This window comes from Sus scrofa, chromosome 5, assembly GCF_000003025.6.
Source record: "Sus scrofa isolate TJ Tabasco breed Duroc chromosome 5, Sscrofa11.1, whole genome shotgun sequence".
In the NCBI taxonomy this organism is placed as follows: Eukaryota; Metazoa; Chordata; class Mammalia; order Artiodactyla; family Suidae; genus Sus; species Sus scrofa.
In genome coordinates, this window is record NC_010447.5 from 5051859 (window position 1) to 5065988 (window position 14130).

At 57.0% G+C, this 14130-nt stretch overlaps 1 protein-coding gene across 3 annotated transcripts in view; it reads right to left on the minus strand.

Moving 5' to 3' along the window:
* Nucleotides 1–14130, minus strand: part of SAMM50 (SAMM50 sorting and assembly machinery component) — a 36658-nt gene that overhangs the window by 15966 nt on the left and 6562 nt on the right. For all 3 annotated transcript variants that reach the window (XM_021091403.1, XM_021091404.1, XM_021091405.1), the window contains exons 3-10: nucleotides 12283–12384; nucleotides 11475–11562; nucleotides 7922–8028; nucleotides 7097–7227; nucleotides 6696–6783; nucleotides 4857–4985; nucleotides 3889–3960; nucleotides 3035–3121 (exon numbers count right to left, since the gene is read on the minus strand). In XM_021091403.1, coding sequence (XP_020947062.1) covers nucleotides 3035–3121; nucleotides 3889–3960; nucleotides 4857–4985; nucleotides 6696–6783; nucleotides 7097–7227; nucleotides 7922–8028; nucleotides 11475–11562; nucleotides 12283–12384 — 804 coding nt within the window. The remainder of the gene's footprint in view (nucleotides 1–3034; nucleotides 3122–3888; nucleotides 3961–4856; nucleotides 4986–6695; nucleotides 6784–7096; nucleotides 7228–7921; nucleotides 8029–11474; nucleotides 11563–12282; nucleotides 12385–14130) is intronic.

Genomic DNA, 14130 nt, shown 5'->3' on the forward strand with positions numbered 1-14130 from the left:
AAAAGCAGAACATCTGCCTCGAGCAGGTGAAGAGCTACAGCCCAAAGTGTTCTGTGGACACTTTTCAAACTTGCAACTTCACATTTCAAATAAAGGCACACTAAACACAGGCAAAAAATAAGCCCAAACCCTAAGCAGGGCCTGGCTTCTGCTCAACACAAGGCAGCTCTCTCCTCTGGGAGAAGCCCAGCCCAGGGCACGGGCCATGGCCTGCCCGGGAGGGAGACCAGGGCGCTGGGCAAGTGAGCTGCCTCTGCCCAGGCCTATGGCTCAGCCTCAAAATCTAAGAGGCTGGAGGGCACACAGCATCCCAGGAGAAGGAGGGCAGGCGGTAAATCGCTCCGTGACTCAGAGACTCCACGAGGGATTCCATGGTGACAGGGCAGGTTAAGGATGTGACATTGTCTCGAAGTAGCTCAGGTCACTGCGGTGGTGCAGATTCGACCCCTGGCCAGGGAACTTCTGCATGCCGCGGGCACAGCAAAAAAAACAAAAAAACAAGTGGAGTTCCCGTCGTGGCGCAGTGGTTAACGAATCCGACTAGGAACCATGAGGTTGCGGGTTCAATCCCTGGCCTTGCTCAGTGGGTTGGGGATCCGGCGTTGCCATGAGCTGTGGTGTAGGTCGCAGACGCGGCTCAGATCCCCCATTGCTGTGGCTCTGGAGTAGGCCGGTGGCTACAGCTCCGATTGGACCCATAGCCTGGGAACCTCCACATGCCGCAGGAGCGGCCCTAGAAAAGGCAGAAAAAGACAAAAAAAAAAAAAAAAAAAAAGTATATGCATATGGGGCAAAAAAAAAAAAAAAAAGAAACATAACGAGACATATACTTCCACCCCAATCCTCGGGGGCAGAGGCCTGTCACTAACAGGTCAAGGGCAGTGACCTAATCCCAGGTCGGGGAACTTATCTTCACGCCCACGTGATGCCTTAACCAGGACGCGGCTCCTCGGGCCCCTCACCAGGCCTCAGGCACGGCCCCACCCACATCTCCTGAGCACCGGCCCGTCCTGTCCTCTATGGGACTCATGGATTCCTGGGGCCTCAAAGCTGCTCGGTATCTTTTTTGGAAGCTTCAGTAGGAAGGATTACAGACAAAAACGGACAGAGTGGGCAGAGCAGGCCAAATGAACACTCTATTCTGAGAAATTCAAGTCTCTGTTCAACAACATGACAGATGCTGCAGAACAAGCGAGGGCCAGAGCCCCTCATGGACTGAGAGCGCCTGGGGCTCCCGGGCCCCGTCCTCCCCTCCCGACCTAACGGTCACAACCTGGCAGAAGGGACAGGTCTGACCAGGGCCGAGCTGATGGAACAGAACTGACTACCCACCGAGACAGCCCCATCCTGCTCATGTGTCCCGGGACCTGGGTGCCCACCGGAGCCCAGTGCTCCCAGGCACGCTCGCCCCCTGCTTCCGCCACAACTCTTCAACCACGGGACCTGCTGACCTGGCTCCTCGTTCCTGCCGTCCTCACGGCCTCCTTACCTGGCTGAAGTTCCAGGGGCCGTCACTAGAACTCGCCACCGTGCAGTCACCTCAGCCAGCACCACGCGGCAACAGCCGGCCTGGTTAACCCTGCACGGGCTCAGCTCTGCGGGCGGGGAGGGACTCACGGCAAAGCCCCCTGAGCGCTAGGGGCCTCATCAAACGCCCCCCGACCGTCTTAGATGAGAGCACGCCCTCCCTCGGTCACGTTCTGTCCTCACTGTGTGCTGCTCTTCACAACACTCTCCACCACCTGCCAAACCATAGAGAACCTGGGTGCTTGGAGGTCTCCCTTCAGAGAACGAAAGAGCGGGAACTCGGTTTATTCACTGAGGTCTTAGAGCCAGACAGAGCCCGGTGGCCAGTACACATGGAAAGGAGGGCTGGCTGGACGGGTGGGGGGGGAAAGGAGGATGATAAAGAAAAACGGCAGCACCAACAGAGTCAGCAATGGCCTGTGGTGTCAGGGGCTGCGGCGTGGGCCACAGAAGGGGACCAGAGAGAACGTGCTGGACCAGCTGAGAAGGAGGTCCCAGCAGCCTCTGGAACAGCAGTGGCAGGAGAAAGGCAGGAATAAACTCACAGTGCAGTGGCTTCAGGACTGACTGGTAGGAGTGACAGATGATTTTTTTTTTTTTTTAATTTTTAAATTTCTTTTTGTTTAGGGCCACACCTAAAAAGCAAAAGGTTCCCAGGCTAGGGTCGAGTCGGAGCTACAGCTGCCGGCTTACACCACAGCCAGATCCCAGCCGCGTCTGTGACCTACACCACAGCTCACGGCAACGACGGATCCTTAACCTGCTGAGTGAGGCCAGGATGGAATCCGTGTCCTTGTGGATGCCAGATGGACTGGTTAACCACTGAGCCACGACGGGAACTCCAGACAACTTTCTTGCCGGCCCTGAGATGGGTGGTGGGAAGAGGCTCCCTGACGTAGAAGGACTGATGACAGGGGCTGTTAAGCAGACTACCTACCACTCTCCCCAGGGCACCTTCAATTCTGGCTAAGTTTACACGATCAACGGAGCTCCCCAGTGCCTAGCGGTTAAGGATCCGTCATCGTCAGTGCTGTGGCACGGGTTCAGTCCCTGGCCTGGGAACTTCCATGTGCCAAGGGAGCAGCCAATAAATAAATGAAACATCAAGACTTGTGTTTCAAGCATTAGTGTTCTGAACTTCCTTTACAGTTCTTTTTTTTTTTTTTTTTTGGTCTTTTTAGGGGCAACCGCAGCATATGGAAATTCCCAGGCTAAGGGTTGAATCAGAGCTGCAGTCGCCAGCCTACGCCTCAGACACAGCAATGCCCGATCCAAGCCACATCTTCGACCTGTAGTGCAGCTGGTGGCAACACTGGATCCTTAGCCCACTGAGTGAGGCCAGGGATCGAACCTGCATCCTCACGGATACTAGTCAGGTTCCTGACCGGCTGAGCCACAGCGGGAACTCCCTTTTCAGCTCTTTAGATATTCAGGAACTGAGATCTTCTTAAGACTCCAAAAACCAGGGACAAAAACACAGGTGACGATACTTTGGTTAGATACTCACTGAATCAAATATGAGCTGTTTGTTCAACTGAAGTTCAAAATCTTCTTTTATGAAGCTCACGTCCCCTCCGGTGTAGCCCGCCAGCTCCTGCGCAGGAAGAATCCTCAGGTCAAACGGACACACAGACTCAGGAGCGAGGTTACTAAACCACGCCATTACAATTGGTCCTTAGTTTTGCGGTTTTATATTTTTAGAAAGGGAACAGAAGCTACATCCCAGTTGTTCTGTCTCGACTGACGGAGATACAGAATCGTCACACGCACTAAGGGCAGAGGCTGCTCTTCCCACATGTGAGAGAAAAAGAGTGACCCCACCACCATCTTATGACAGAGCTAAGATGATGCGGCTTGTGTGACTTAATCGGTATTTGGGGGGAAAGAAAATTAGCCGACCTTTTTCAATTTGGCACATTTCATATAAACCTCTGATTTCCAGCTGCTCCTCTGAAGCTGAGACTCGGGCAAAGAGAGCATCAGACACCCCCCCCGCCACCCACCGTCCTCCCACCCCCCCACTTGCTTCTCGCCCTGAGGTCTCCTGGCAGAGCCCCTGCTGGCGTATGAGCTCCAGTCCCTGCCTTGGGCGCCCTCGAGGGGGAGACCGGGGAACTGGCTCCCGCCCCATCGCGGCTTCCCTCCTGGCCTGCTGAGAGACGCCGTCGAAGAGGCCGGGACCCTGCCCGCCCCCCACTCCGTGAAGGCCGAGCCTGCGCCACAGGGAGCAACTCCAGGGCCAGGAGCCCCGAGCAGGGACGGCCGCCCCTGCAAGCCACCCTCGAAGGACTTTCACAACAAACGGAAACCAAGACTGGGGGTGTGGGGCCCGTCCCTCCAGGGTCCCAGGGAGGGGGGTACCTGGTTAACTTTGAGCAGAGCGCCCCTTCGCGGTAAGATGGAGGAGTTCCGAGAGTCGAGGACCATCGCGTGCTGGAAGAAACATGGGTTCGGGGGCACGTGCACCAAGTAACCACAGACACCCCGGGAGCACTGACCGCGCCCGCCCCGAGCTCCCCCCCACCCTTACTCCGCACGCGAACTCCCGCTGCGAGCAAGGGGACAGGGACGCACAAGCCGAGTCCGACCCTGTCCCCGGGGCTGCTCTCTCGGCACCCTGCCCCAAGTCAACTACGCCGGCTTCCAATCCCACCGCCACAGCCAGGGCCTCCCTGGTGGCTCCGTGGGTTAAGGATCCAGCGTTGTCAACACTGTGGCTCGAGTTTGATCCTTGGCCCCAGGACGTCTATGTGCAGCGGGCAGGGCCGAAACAAAACGAAACGAAACAAAAAAAACCCCCAAAAAACAGACCAAAAAAAAAAAAAAAAAAAGGAGTTCCCGTGGTGGCGCAGTGGTTAACGAATCCGACTAGGAACCATGAGGTTGCGGGTTCGGTCCCTGCCCTTGCTCAGTGGGTTAACAATCCGGCGTTGCCGTGAGCTGTGGTGTAGGCTGCAGACGCGGCTCGGATCCCGCGTTGCTGTGGCTCTGGTGTAGGCCGGTGGCTACAGCTCCGATTTGACCCCTAGCCTGGGAACCTCCATATGCCGCGGGAGCGGCCCAAGAAATAGCAAAAAAGACAAAAACAAAAACAAAAAACAAAACTACCAGAGTCAATCCTCACGCACGGCGGTTCTTGCCACCACTGGTGTTATTTATTTAGCAAAACGACAGGAGGTTGCGTCCAGAAAGCGACCAGGAGGAGCCGTCTCAGCCGCCCGGGCGGCGACGCTTCTCCATCCCTCTCGGGGCTGCAGCAAAGACTGTGCTCCCAGCACCCGGCCAGGCCACGGCGCCGCGTCTAGACCTCCGCCGCACCCAGTCCTTACCGAGAGAGACGACTTGAGCGAGTGCCCGCTCTCCTTGCGGACGGCGAACGACGCGGTCCGGGACAGGCAGCCCAGCTCGCGCCACACGCCCTCCCACTTGACGGTGTGGCTGCTCCTCCACACGGGGAACTGCAAGTACAGGGGACACGGTCACGCTCCGAGCCGGGAGACGGGGGGTCCTTACACCACCACCGACGCACCCGAGGGACGGTGTTTAAAAGATGCGGGGGGGCGAGGAGGACAGAGGCGGCGGGCGGGAGGACGGTGCGGCCGGGCCGGGTCCTGGGCGAGGAGCGGGGCCGCCTGTCGGATGTGTCACCATCCCGGAGACCCACCCGCCGTCTGCAGCCAAGTGAGCCCTGTGGTCTGAGAAGGGGGCGCTGCCTCTTGGCCTGACCGTCGGCCCCTGACTTAGAGAGACGCCCAGGTGGTTTCTCAACAGTGAATGGCATGGTTTGGTGGCCTCGGGAAGCACAAGAATGAGGCCATCCATGCAAGGTCACACCACAGTCCGAGCTCACTTGCCAGTTCCACACCGAGGGCCCCCTGAGGTTCAGCTACTTTGCCAAGTGCCCGCGGGAAGGGGCAGAGCTGACCACAGTCCTCTCCTCCTTCCTTACAAGGAGGCTCTGAGCAAGACACACAATGCTCGTCAGAGGAGGCCCCCTTCTGTCCCTGGATTCTGGTCAGGAGGACGAGCCAGGGACCACATGGCACTGTTGTTTGCGGGCCGCGTGCCTACTCTGGGCGGCCCCAAGGACACGCGTGAGGTCCTCTCCTGCAGGACCGCCACTCTCAACACCAGGGCCGCCAGCTGCAGGCCCAGCTGGGGACAGACAAGGCGTTTCTACCCTCCTCGGGATCTGCTCTCTAAAAGAGGGGACACGGGGGAGGAAGATGGGGAGAAACGTCCCCGCCCCGCTGGTGGCCACTGCCATCCGAGGACGACAGGGCTGGCAGGTGTCGGCCGCCACACCCCAGCACGGGGCGGGAGGTGGGGGAGGGCCACGCGACGAGGTGGGGGTGAATGGCTGTCTCCATCCCGCGTCCTCCTGGGCGACCTCAGAGCACTCAGTTGTCAGGATGCTGAGCCTCGAGGGTGAGACATGTGGGTGGCTGGTGGTCCGAGTGCCCACAGGGTGTCGGGGGGGAGGCAAGCCCAGGCAGGGACTCCCAGAGGGGATGGGGGCACGGGCTGAAGCAGTTTCTGGGCCCCATTCCTGGACCTGAGGCAGCAGGTCACACAGGGCCAGAAGCCTGCAGGTGAGGCCGAGGCTGCTGGCCTCCAGGCCACTCTCGGGGCACGACCCCCCTGGCCGGGTCTCGAGGTCTTCCCCCATTAACCGAGGCCTGGCGCGGGAGGGCAGAGATCAGGAGGAGCATAGGAAGGCAGGGGACAGAGAGCTGGGCTCATCGTAAGGCCAGAAAACAGTCAAAGGACAGTAACGCCACGGGGTGCGTCCAGCGGAGGGAAAGGTTAAGTGTGAGCGGATGAGAAAAGCGTCCAGGACCCTGAGTGACCTCTGCTGGCTCTCAGGAGCCATCGATCTCAGCACAGGCAAGCAAGGGCAGACAGACAGTGTCACAGGGAGGTCAGGAGTGCGGACGAAATCTGACCGGGTCAAAGGAGCTGCCCCCGTGGCCCTGGCAGCGTGCACCTGGCAGGTGAGGAGCCCAGCCGGGAAGCGGTGGACACGGGGCAGAGAACGGGGTAACCGAGCGTCTGCCCGCGCCTGTCTGGGAGCTCCTGGCCCGCCCCCTCATGTCACCCCTGGGCATCCGTGACTCAGGCGTCTGGTCCCCCGAAGGGCACAAGGCAATGGCTGCAAGGCTACTCACACAGTACTCGGCCGACACCCCTCTGTCTGTCTCGCGCAGGGAGCTCCAGGGGAACTGCCCGGTAACTTTGTATAAGTTCACCGAGAAACTAGAAGGCAACAGGACAGAGCTTTAAAAGCTGACACTGCGATATGGCGTGAACACATTTAAATCAACAGATTTAAAAATATTAAAAAATACAACAAGTCTGGGGTTCTGACACCGTGATACAGCGTGGACACATTTAAATCAACAGATTCAACACCACACCAGCCTGGGGTTCCTCTTCCCGCGGAAACCCACAGCCTGCTGTAACACGGGGAAGTGTCAGCTGATTCGGTCAAGTTTCTTTTCACAGACAAGCCACCTATGTTAACTTTTAAAACAGGCCACTGAGCTCAATGACCTGTTTGGCTTCCTACTTTCTCTCGAAGTTTCCGGGCTGTGGTTTGAAGAAGGACAGGCCGTACGAAGTTTCTTTTGTTCCGTAGGAAAACTGAAATGTCACCTTCTCTGCACGGCCTAGAAGATTAGGGAGTTTGAGGCCAAGCACCTGGCAGGAAAAGCAAAAGAGCAGTGGTGTCAGTGGAAGGAACGGTAACTTTTGAGAAAGACTGTGCCAGCTGAGCGACTCTCATGCACACAGGGCAAAAACACAGCCTAGGCGCTGCCTGGTTTGTATGTATTTATTTACTTATTTGCTTTTTAGAGCAGCACCCGTGGCATATGGAGGTTCCCAGGCTAGGGGTCTAATCAGAGCTATAGCTGCCGACCTACACACCACCGCTCACGGCAACGCCGGATCCTTAAGCCGCTGAGCGAGGCCAGGGATCGAACCCACGTCCTCGTAGATACTAGTCGGGTTTGTTAACCACTGAACCACGACGGGAACGCCAGCTCTGCCTTCTCTTCATAATTGCTTTTATCCTTTTAAGGCTGCCTCTGCTGACCACACACCCGATTCGTTCCAGGGACAGGCTCGACTCTCTCACAGTGAGGCCCAGAGAAGTCAGCTCTGGGGGTCTGGAGCGTGGGGGGATGCGAGCAGGGAACCGTTAACATGAACGTCGGGTGGTCCCGACGCGTGCCCGCACGATCCATGTTTACAGCCAAGCGTGTTACAACCAACGCCAGGAAGGAGAGTGAGAGCCGCAGGACGCCGCACAAAAGAAGAGGAAGGCGCCCGAGCGACAGCTGGAGAAGTCGGCCGTGGGCACCAGCGCCGGGAAGGAAAAGCCGGCGCCTACCATGCTGCCCTCGTTGTTCCCGACCATGGTGTTGTAACTGCCCGTCAGTCGCCGCAGTTCCATCACTTCGAAGGTGACGTCTAACCCGTTGGGAAGCGCGTCGTCACCTAAGGAGTGAAAGACATGAAACACTTACAACAGCCAGAGCAGGGAGCTTGGTTTCTCTCTCACTGCAGAGAGAAAAAAAAAGGACAAATGGAAACTGAAAGCTCATCTTGCTTCACAAGCGCCTCGGGAAAACACACTCCTTATTTGAGCGCGAGAACACACCCACACAAAGTCACACCACGCCTCGGCGCCAAAAGCCTGTGTCTGGCGGCCCCGTCATGGCTCAGTGGGTTAAGAACCGGACTAGTACCCGCGAGGATGCAGGTTCGATCCCTGGCCTTGGTCAGTGTGTTAAGGATCCAGCGTTGTGTGAGTTGTGGTGTAGGTCGCAGACACGGCTCGGATCCCACGCTGCTGTGGCTGCGGTGTAGGCCGGCAGTTGAAGTTCCAAAGCTACCCCTCGCCTGGGAACCTCCACATGCCATGGGAGCAGCCCTAAAAAGAAAAGAAAAGAACAAACAAACAAACCAACCTGTGCCTGGTTTCTGTGGTAAAGATAATCCAGCACTGACTGTGCTGCCAGGAGTAACTAGAAGCAGCTTATCCAAACATCAACTATCTGCTAAAGTACCTGTTCCTTGGCACATGAGGTCCTTGGAAATATCTGGGGCCTCAATTCAACGTGACCCTAAAACACAGAACTGAGTGACAAGAGGGGTTCCAGGGACCCCGAGGCACAAGCCACAGACTCCCGCAGATGTTGGCCAGACTGTTTCTACCCTTCCCCAAGCTGGGGGCACGGCACCTGGGGGCGCTTGGTGTCCCCTTGCAGAGCAGCTGCCTCTTACCCACTGGGCGGAGGGGTGCAGGGGAGCAGGGCTGAGCACGGCTGGGGCCTGGGCACCTGCCACAGAAAGGTCAGGGCTGACCCTGCGCCCCTGGCTGGACACCAGCCCCATCTGGGGGCTGTCAGACTTGCAGAAGCCCAGCGCTGGCTCCCAAATACCCAGATTCCAGGTGGTTGAGGGTAAAGCCTTGCCCGGTTTTTAATTTTTTTAATTGGAAGACTGTAGAGTGGTTTCAGGATTACAGAAAAAAGGAGCAGAAAGTACAGAGTTCCCATAAGCCCTCTCCCCACCCCTCCCACACATGTGCCCCCTTGATAACATCTGGCGTTAGAGCAGCACAACTAAAGAACCAACAGATGTTACTGTTGTTGTTGTTATTATTATGGCTATTTTTAGCCACACGAAGGGGCATGAGGAAGCTCCCAGACCATGCCATAGCTGTGACAATGCCAGATCCTCAGCCTGCTGAGCCACCAGGGAACTCCCTAAACCATTCCTTTTTAAAAGCTCCCAGTGAATTCTAATGGCAGCCGAGGTGGAAAACCACTGACAGAAGGGGACCAGCTGACCACGTACGCGCACCATTTACAGGAGACAGGAGAGCGCTGAAACGAAATGCCCCCTCTGCCCCAGGAGACTTGCCCCCAGAAAGCCCTCCGGGGTAGAGGTGAAGGCCACTCTGTCACTTGCTTTTTTTCTTTTAGGGCCACACCTGCAGCATATGGAGGTTCCCAGGCTAGGGGTCGAATCCGAGCTACAGCTGCTGGCCTATGCCACAGTCACAGCAACACAGGATCCAAGCCACGTCTTTGACCTACACCACTGCTCACGGCAACACGATTCCTTAACTCACGGAGGGAAGCCAGGGATTGAACCTGCATCCTCTTGGATACGAGCTGGGTTCTTAACCTGCTGAGCTACAACAGGAACTCCCCGTCACTCACTTTTTGACTGGGGCAAGGTGCTTAAACCTCCTGAGCCTGTCTCCTTAGCTGAAAAATACTTTTTCTAAAAGAGTAAGAGTGACCCTTGACCAGGTTTGTATGAAGACACAACTGGGTCGTGCACAGAAACCCTCCCCGTCGAGCCCGGCACAAGCCGCCCGTTACCACCCCTGCTCCCCGGTGGCGCAGCCAAGACGGCCTCCCAGCACCTCTTGTCCTGTCACCAGCCTGGCGGGGCTCGAGCCTTAGCGCCCATCAGTCACCTGCAGTGCCCGCGAGGCCAGGCCGCTGCAGTGGGATGTGCACTTCTGCCAGGGTCCAGGGGAGGGCAGAGGTCCACACCCCAAGGACCACTGTCCTATCATAACTGAATCTTGGAGTGCTGGCTGGGGACGTGGCCCCAGATTTTATTTCAAAGCCTCCCTGCACCTGCGCGTGGCCCTGTGCGTCCTGGCCAACGGGATGGGAGGGGAGTGCTGTGTCTGGCACTTGGGATGGGTGCTGAGCAGGAGCAGCCTCCGTGCCTCCGCCCTGATGCTAAAACGGTGCGCGGCCATCACAGGAACCGGGGGGCCCCAGAGAGAGTGACGTGACAAGCATGGGGAGAAGCCACACCAGCCCAAGTGACCTCCAGGAGCAGAGCTAGGACGCCAGCCTCAGAGACAGTCTCCCGACAGTCGGGGAAAAAGACTTCTCCCGGGCCTAAGCCACCGCCACTGGACGTCTCTGTCAGTCATGGATTAACATCTCTGGTCGTAATGATAAGAATGGCTTACGCGTCAACAGCATTTCATATTTCTACAAGCATTTTCAGACACCGTCTCACTTACATCTTCTCAAAATTATCCTCCGCACGACCGGAAGGGCTCGCTTGTTCACTGACTCACTGTCAAGGTGCATCTGCCGCTGGCTCCACTCAGAAAGACACCCTCCGCCACACAGCAGCCCTCACGCCCCGTCTCCCGATCCCCGCTCTGCCGCACCGTCATCACATTCTCCCCAACATCTGCGGCCCTCCGAGGACCCTTCCTCGGCCTATCAGAGACTCTCTCTCCCCGGAACCACCTTCACCCCTCCCCGCCCAGCCCTGCTCCCCACGCGGCTTCCAGGTCTCGGCGTGGGCGTCACCCCTTCCAGGAAGCCCCCATCCCCTTTCCCCCGCCCCACAGAGAGGCTAAGAGCCCTCCTCCAGTGCCCCCTGAACGAGGCCCATCAGCAGGACTGTCCTTGCTTCTCTGTCTGGCCCCCGCCCCGCTGCCCTTGACCGGAAGCTCCTTTAGAAAGAGGCTGCTTCCTGTCTGCCCCCATCTCCCCGCAGAGCCGGCGCTCAGGAACGAGGGACTAAAGAAGCTGAGAACTGCCCCATATCACACAGCAAGCGAGCAAAGGACAAAAAACAAAAGTGAGACCTGACCCCCGTGCCCTCCTTAAAACACGTTTAGATGAGGCCCGCCAGGAGCCCAGGCAAACACCTGCTGGGGCGGGCGACGCCGAAAAAGCCGGGCTCTCTCCTTCGGGCTCCTTCTCGGAACCCTGGAACCGTTCAGGGGCTCAGACAAGGTGTCTTCAAATTCACCTGCCCTCCCTCGGCCTGACACAAAGATCCAGTGACCTTCTTGAAACCCCAGGCGCTTTTTAGGTCGGTCACACAAACAGCTTCCATGACCCCGGAAGGAGAGGCAGGTGGAAGAGAAACGGCAGCACGATGTGTACCTTGACACGTGTCAATCAAGACGTCCACTTGTCTAAATATTCCTAGACGAAGCAACTTCTCACGGGCTTCATGGGATTTCCTCATGACCTGCGAGAGAAACACAACAGAGCCTGTGACCTTCCACGGCACAGAGACAACCGCGGGCCTAGGGCCAGGCTGGCATCGCCCACTCGGTGCCAAGCTGCCGAGCCCTGAGAAAAGACCAGACACGTGGGCGACTGCTTTAGGACAAAGGTTACCGAGTAAAAGGTGAATCTCTAAAAAATATACTGCTTTTGTTTTTGTTTTTGAAGCGGGAAAACAAAAACAGCATCTACTGAAAGGTCAAGTAATAAGGGGACTGGGGACCGGGGACCAGGGACGGGGAGGAGCAGCCAGACCTGACCACGGGAAAGCGGCTGGCAACTCCGCCCAGGCCTGTAAACAGGGCTCCAAGGGCAGGACAGAAGGGACCCACACACAGAGGAGACAGGCAACCGGGGAAAGACACTGCGGGGTAAATGGAGTCAGCCCCCCGACCCCCGCCCACCCAGGGAGACAGCGGGGAGGGTGCTGATCAAGAACCCACCCCCAAGGTGGGCGGGGGAGGGGGAGGGGGAGGGGGAGGGAGCACTGAGAGGACGAGGGGAGGGGCCGGCCGGGAGCAGCAGCGGATAGACCAGCAGCGGACAGACCCGTCCAGACCCCTCCGGAGACAAGTGGCGGGAGGGTCTTACAACTGGGGGGGGGGGCTCCCTTCAGGGAAGGGGCGGGGTGCTCTTCGGAGGGAGGGGACGGAAGAGAAGGCCAGGCCCGGAGAACACTTGCCTCGATGAGGTTTTTGGCCTTAAAAACGTCTCCAATTTCGCACATGATGATGTCATCCTTGGTCCTTCCAAGGCCGTCAAAGTGGACGTGCTGAACAACCACCTAAACGTGAGGGGACCCAGGTGAGGACAAACGAGACGGGACGGGGGGTGAGGCGCCGAGGCCAAAGCCAAACACCGGAAACTAATTTCAGAGATTTTTTTTTTCCCTCCCCAAGTCCTAAATTCCACGCCTTTTCAAAACACGGGTCACTAGAACTGAGCCTTCGCCAGGTCTGTGAATGGGACCTCCAAGGTCTCTGCAGCCGGATGACCCAGGACCAGCCAGTCCTAAACCCGTGTGCGGGGCAGAGGTCCCTCTACGTCCTTCCCCATCTGCCCCCAAGCCCTGGCCCCTGGCTGACCTAGCAACTGGGTGTATGCTGCCAGAGATGGCGTGTGCGCTGCAACGTGGCACGTCAGCGCTGGCTCGGAGCCGCCCACCTCCACCTACAGATGCTTCCGTAATTCGCTCCATAAAAATGCACCAAATGCACCGAGGACCTACGAGCCAAGGATTGTGCAGAACGCTGAGGCTACAGCAGGGAGCAAAACTTAAAAATTCCACGTGGTGCAGGGGGCGGTAGTGAGCAAGAGAGAAACATCTAGCAGCGGGGACCTCACGGAGTATTAGGGAAAGGCAGACTTCCCGGTGACGAGCCCACTGCCGTGAGATGATCTCAGTCACGGAGCTGGCGGAAAAGTGCGGGTAACTGTATTTAATTTCAAAGGCAACCAAGCCAGACAGTTTCATTCAAGATGCAAGCTCTAGGGTTCCCGGGTGGTGCAGCAGGTTAAGGATCGGGTGTTGTCACTGCTGTGGCTCGGGTTTGGCCCCTGGCCTGGGAACGTCTGAATGCTGTGGGTGTGGCCAAAAAGAAAAGAAAGAGAAAGAATAAGACAAAAAAAAAGGAAGAATTAAAAAAAAAAAAAAAAAAAAAGGACCCCAAGGTATTTTTTCTGGGAACAGGAAACAAACTATAAACTTAAATCTTAATTTGAGTTTTTTTCTTTGAAATTAATACATTTATATTTTTTCAGTAACATAAATCCAAAAAAATTTTTTTTTTGTCTTTTTAGGGCCACACGTGATAGGGATGGAGAAGGCACAGGGGGTTGCAGAGGTCCCAGTAAAGGACCACAGATAAAGAGGGGAATTAGGGGATGCTAATTAGGGGAGATCACTGTAAGGTCATAACTGCTCTAGAAAGCCAGCAGAACGAGGCAGGCTTGCTAGGCTACTGGAGGTGCGAGAAGTGGCTCATGTCACTGGGAGGGGGAAGGGATGAGACCTGCGTTCAGAGTAAGACCAACGGCGGGAGTGTGAGGACCGCCCTTCTGGCAGTTTGAACACACACCTTACCAGACACCAAGGAGGAGCTACGACTCCCAGAAAGGAAGAGGGTCCTTTCTGACCCCACTCCACTTGGATAAAACTGCGGCCCACCAGATCCTGGGGGCAGAGCCTCCTCGCCTGCCTGCTTGCACCTCTCACAAGGGTCCTATCTTATCTAATAGATCAATTTCTTGCCCATGGCTTTGTCTCTCGCTGAATTCCTTCTGCTCAGAGGCATGAAGAACCTGAACCTCAGTGAGAATCACCGGGTGAGTGATTCTCATTTAACACTGTGGGTTTGAGTCCCAACCTGGGTTTAGGCTGGGTTCGAGTCCTGGCACGTGGGTTGAAGTCCCAGTCTGTGTTCTGGCTGGGTTCAGGCCGTGAGCGCTGTCAGTTTCACACCCACGGCATACGGAAGTTCTCAGCTAGGGGTTGAATCAGAGCTGTAGCTGCCGGCCGAAGGCACAGCCA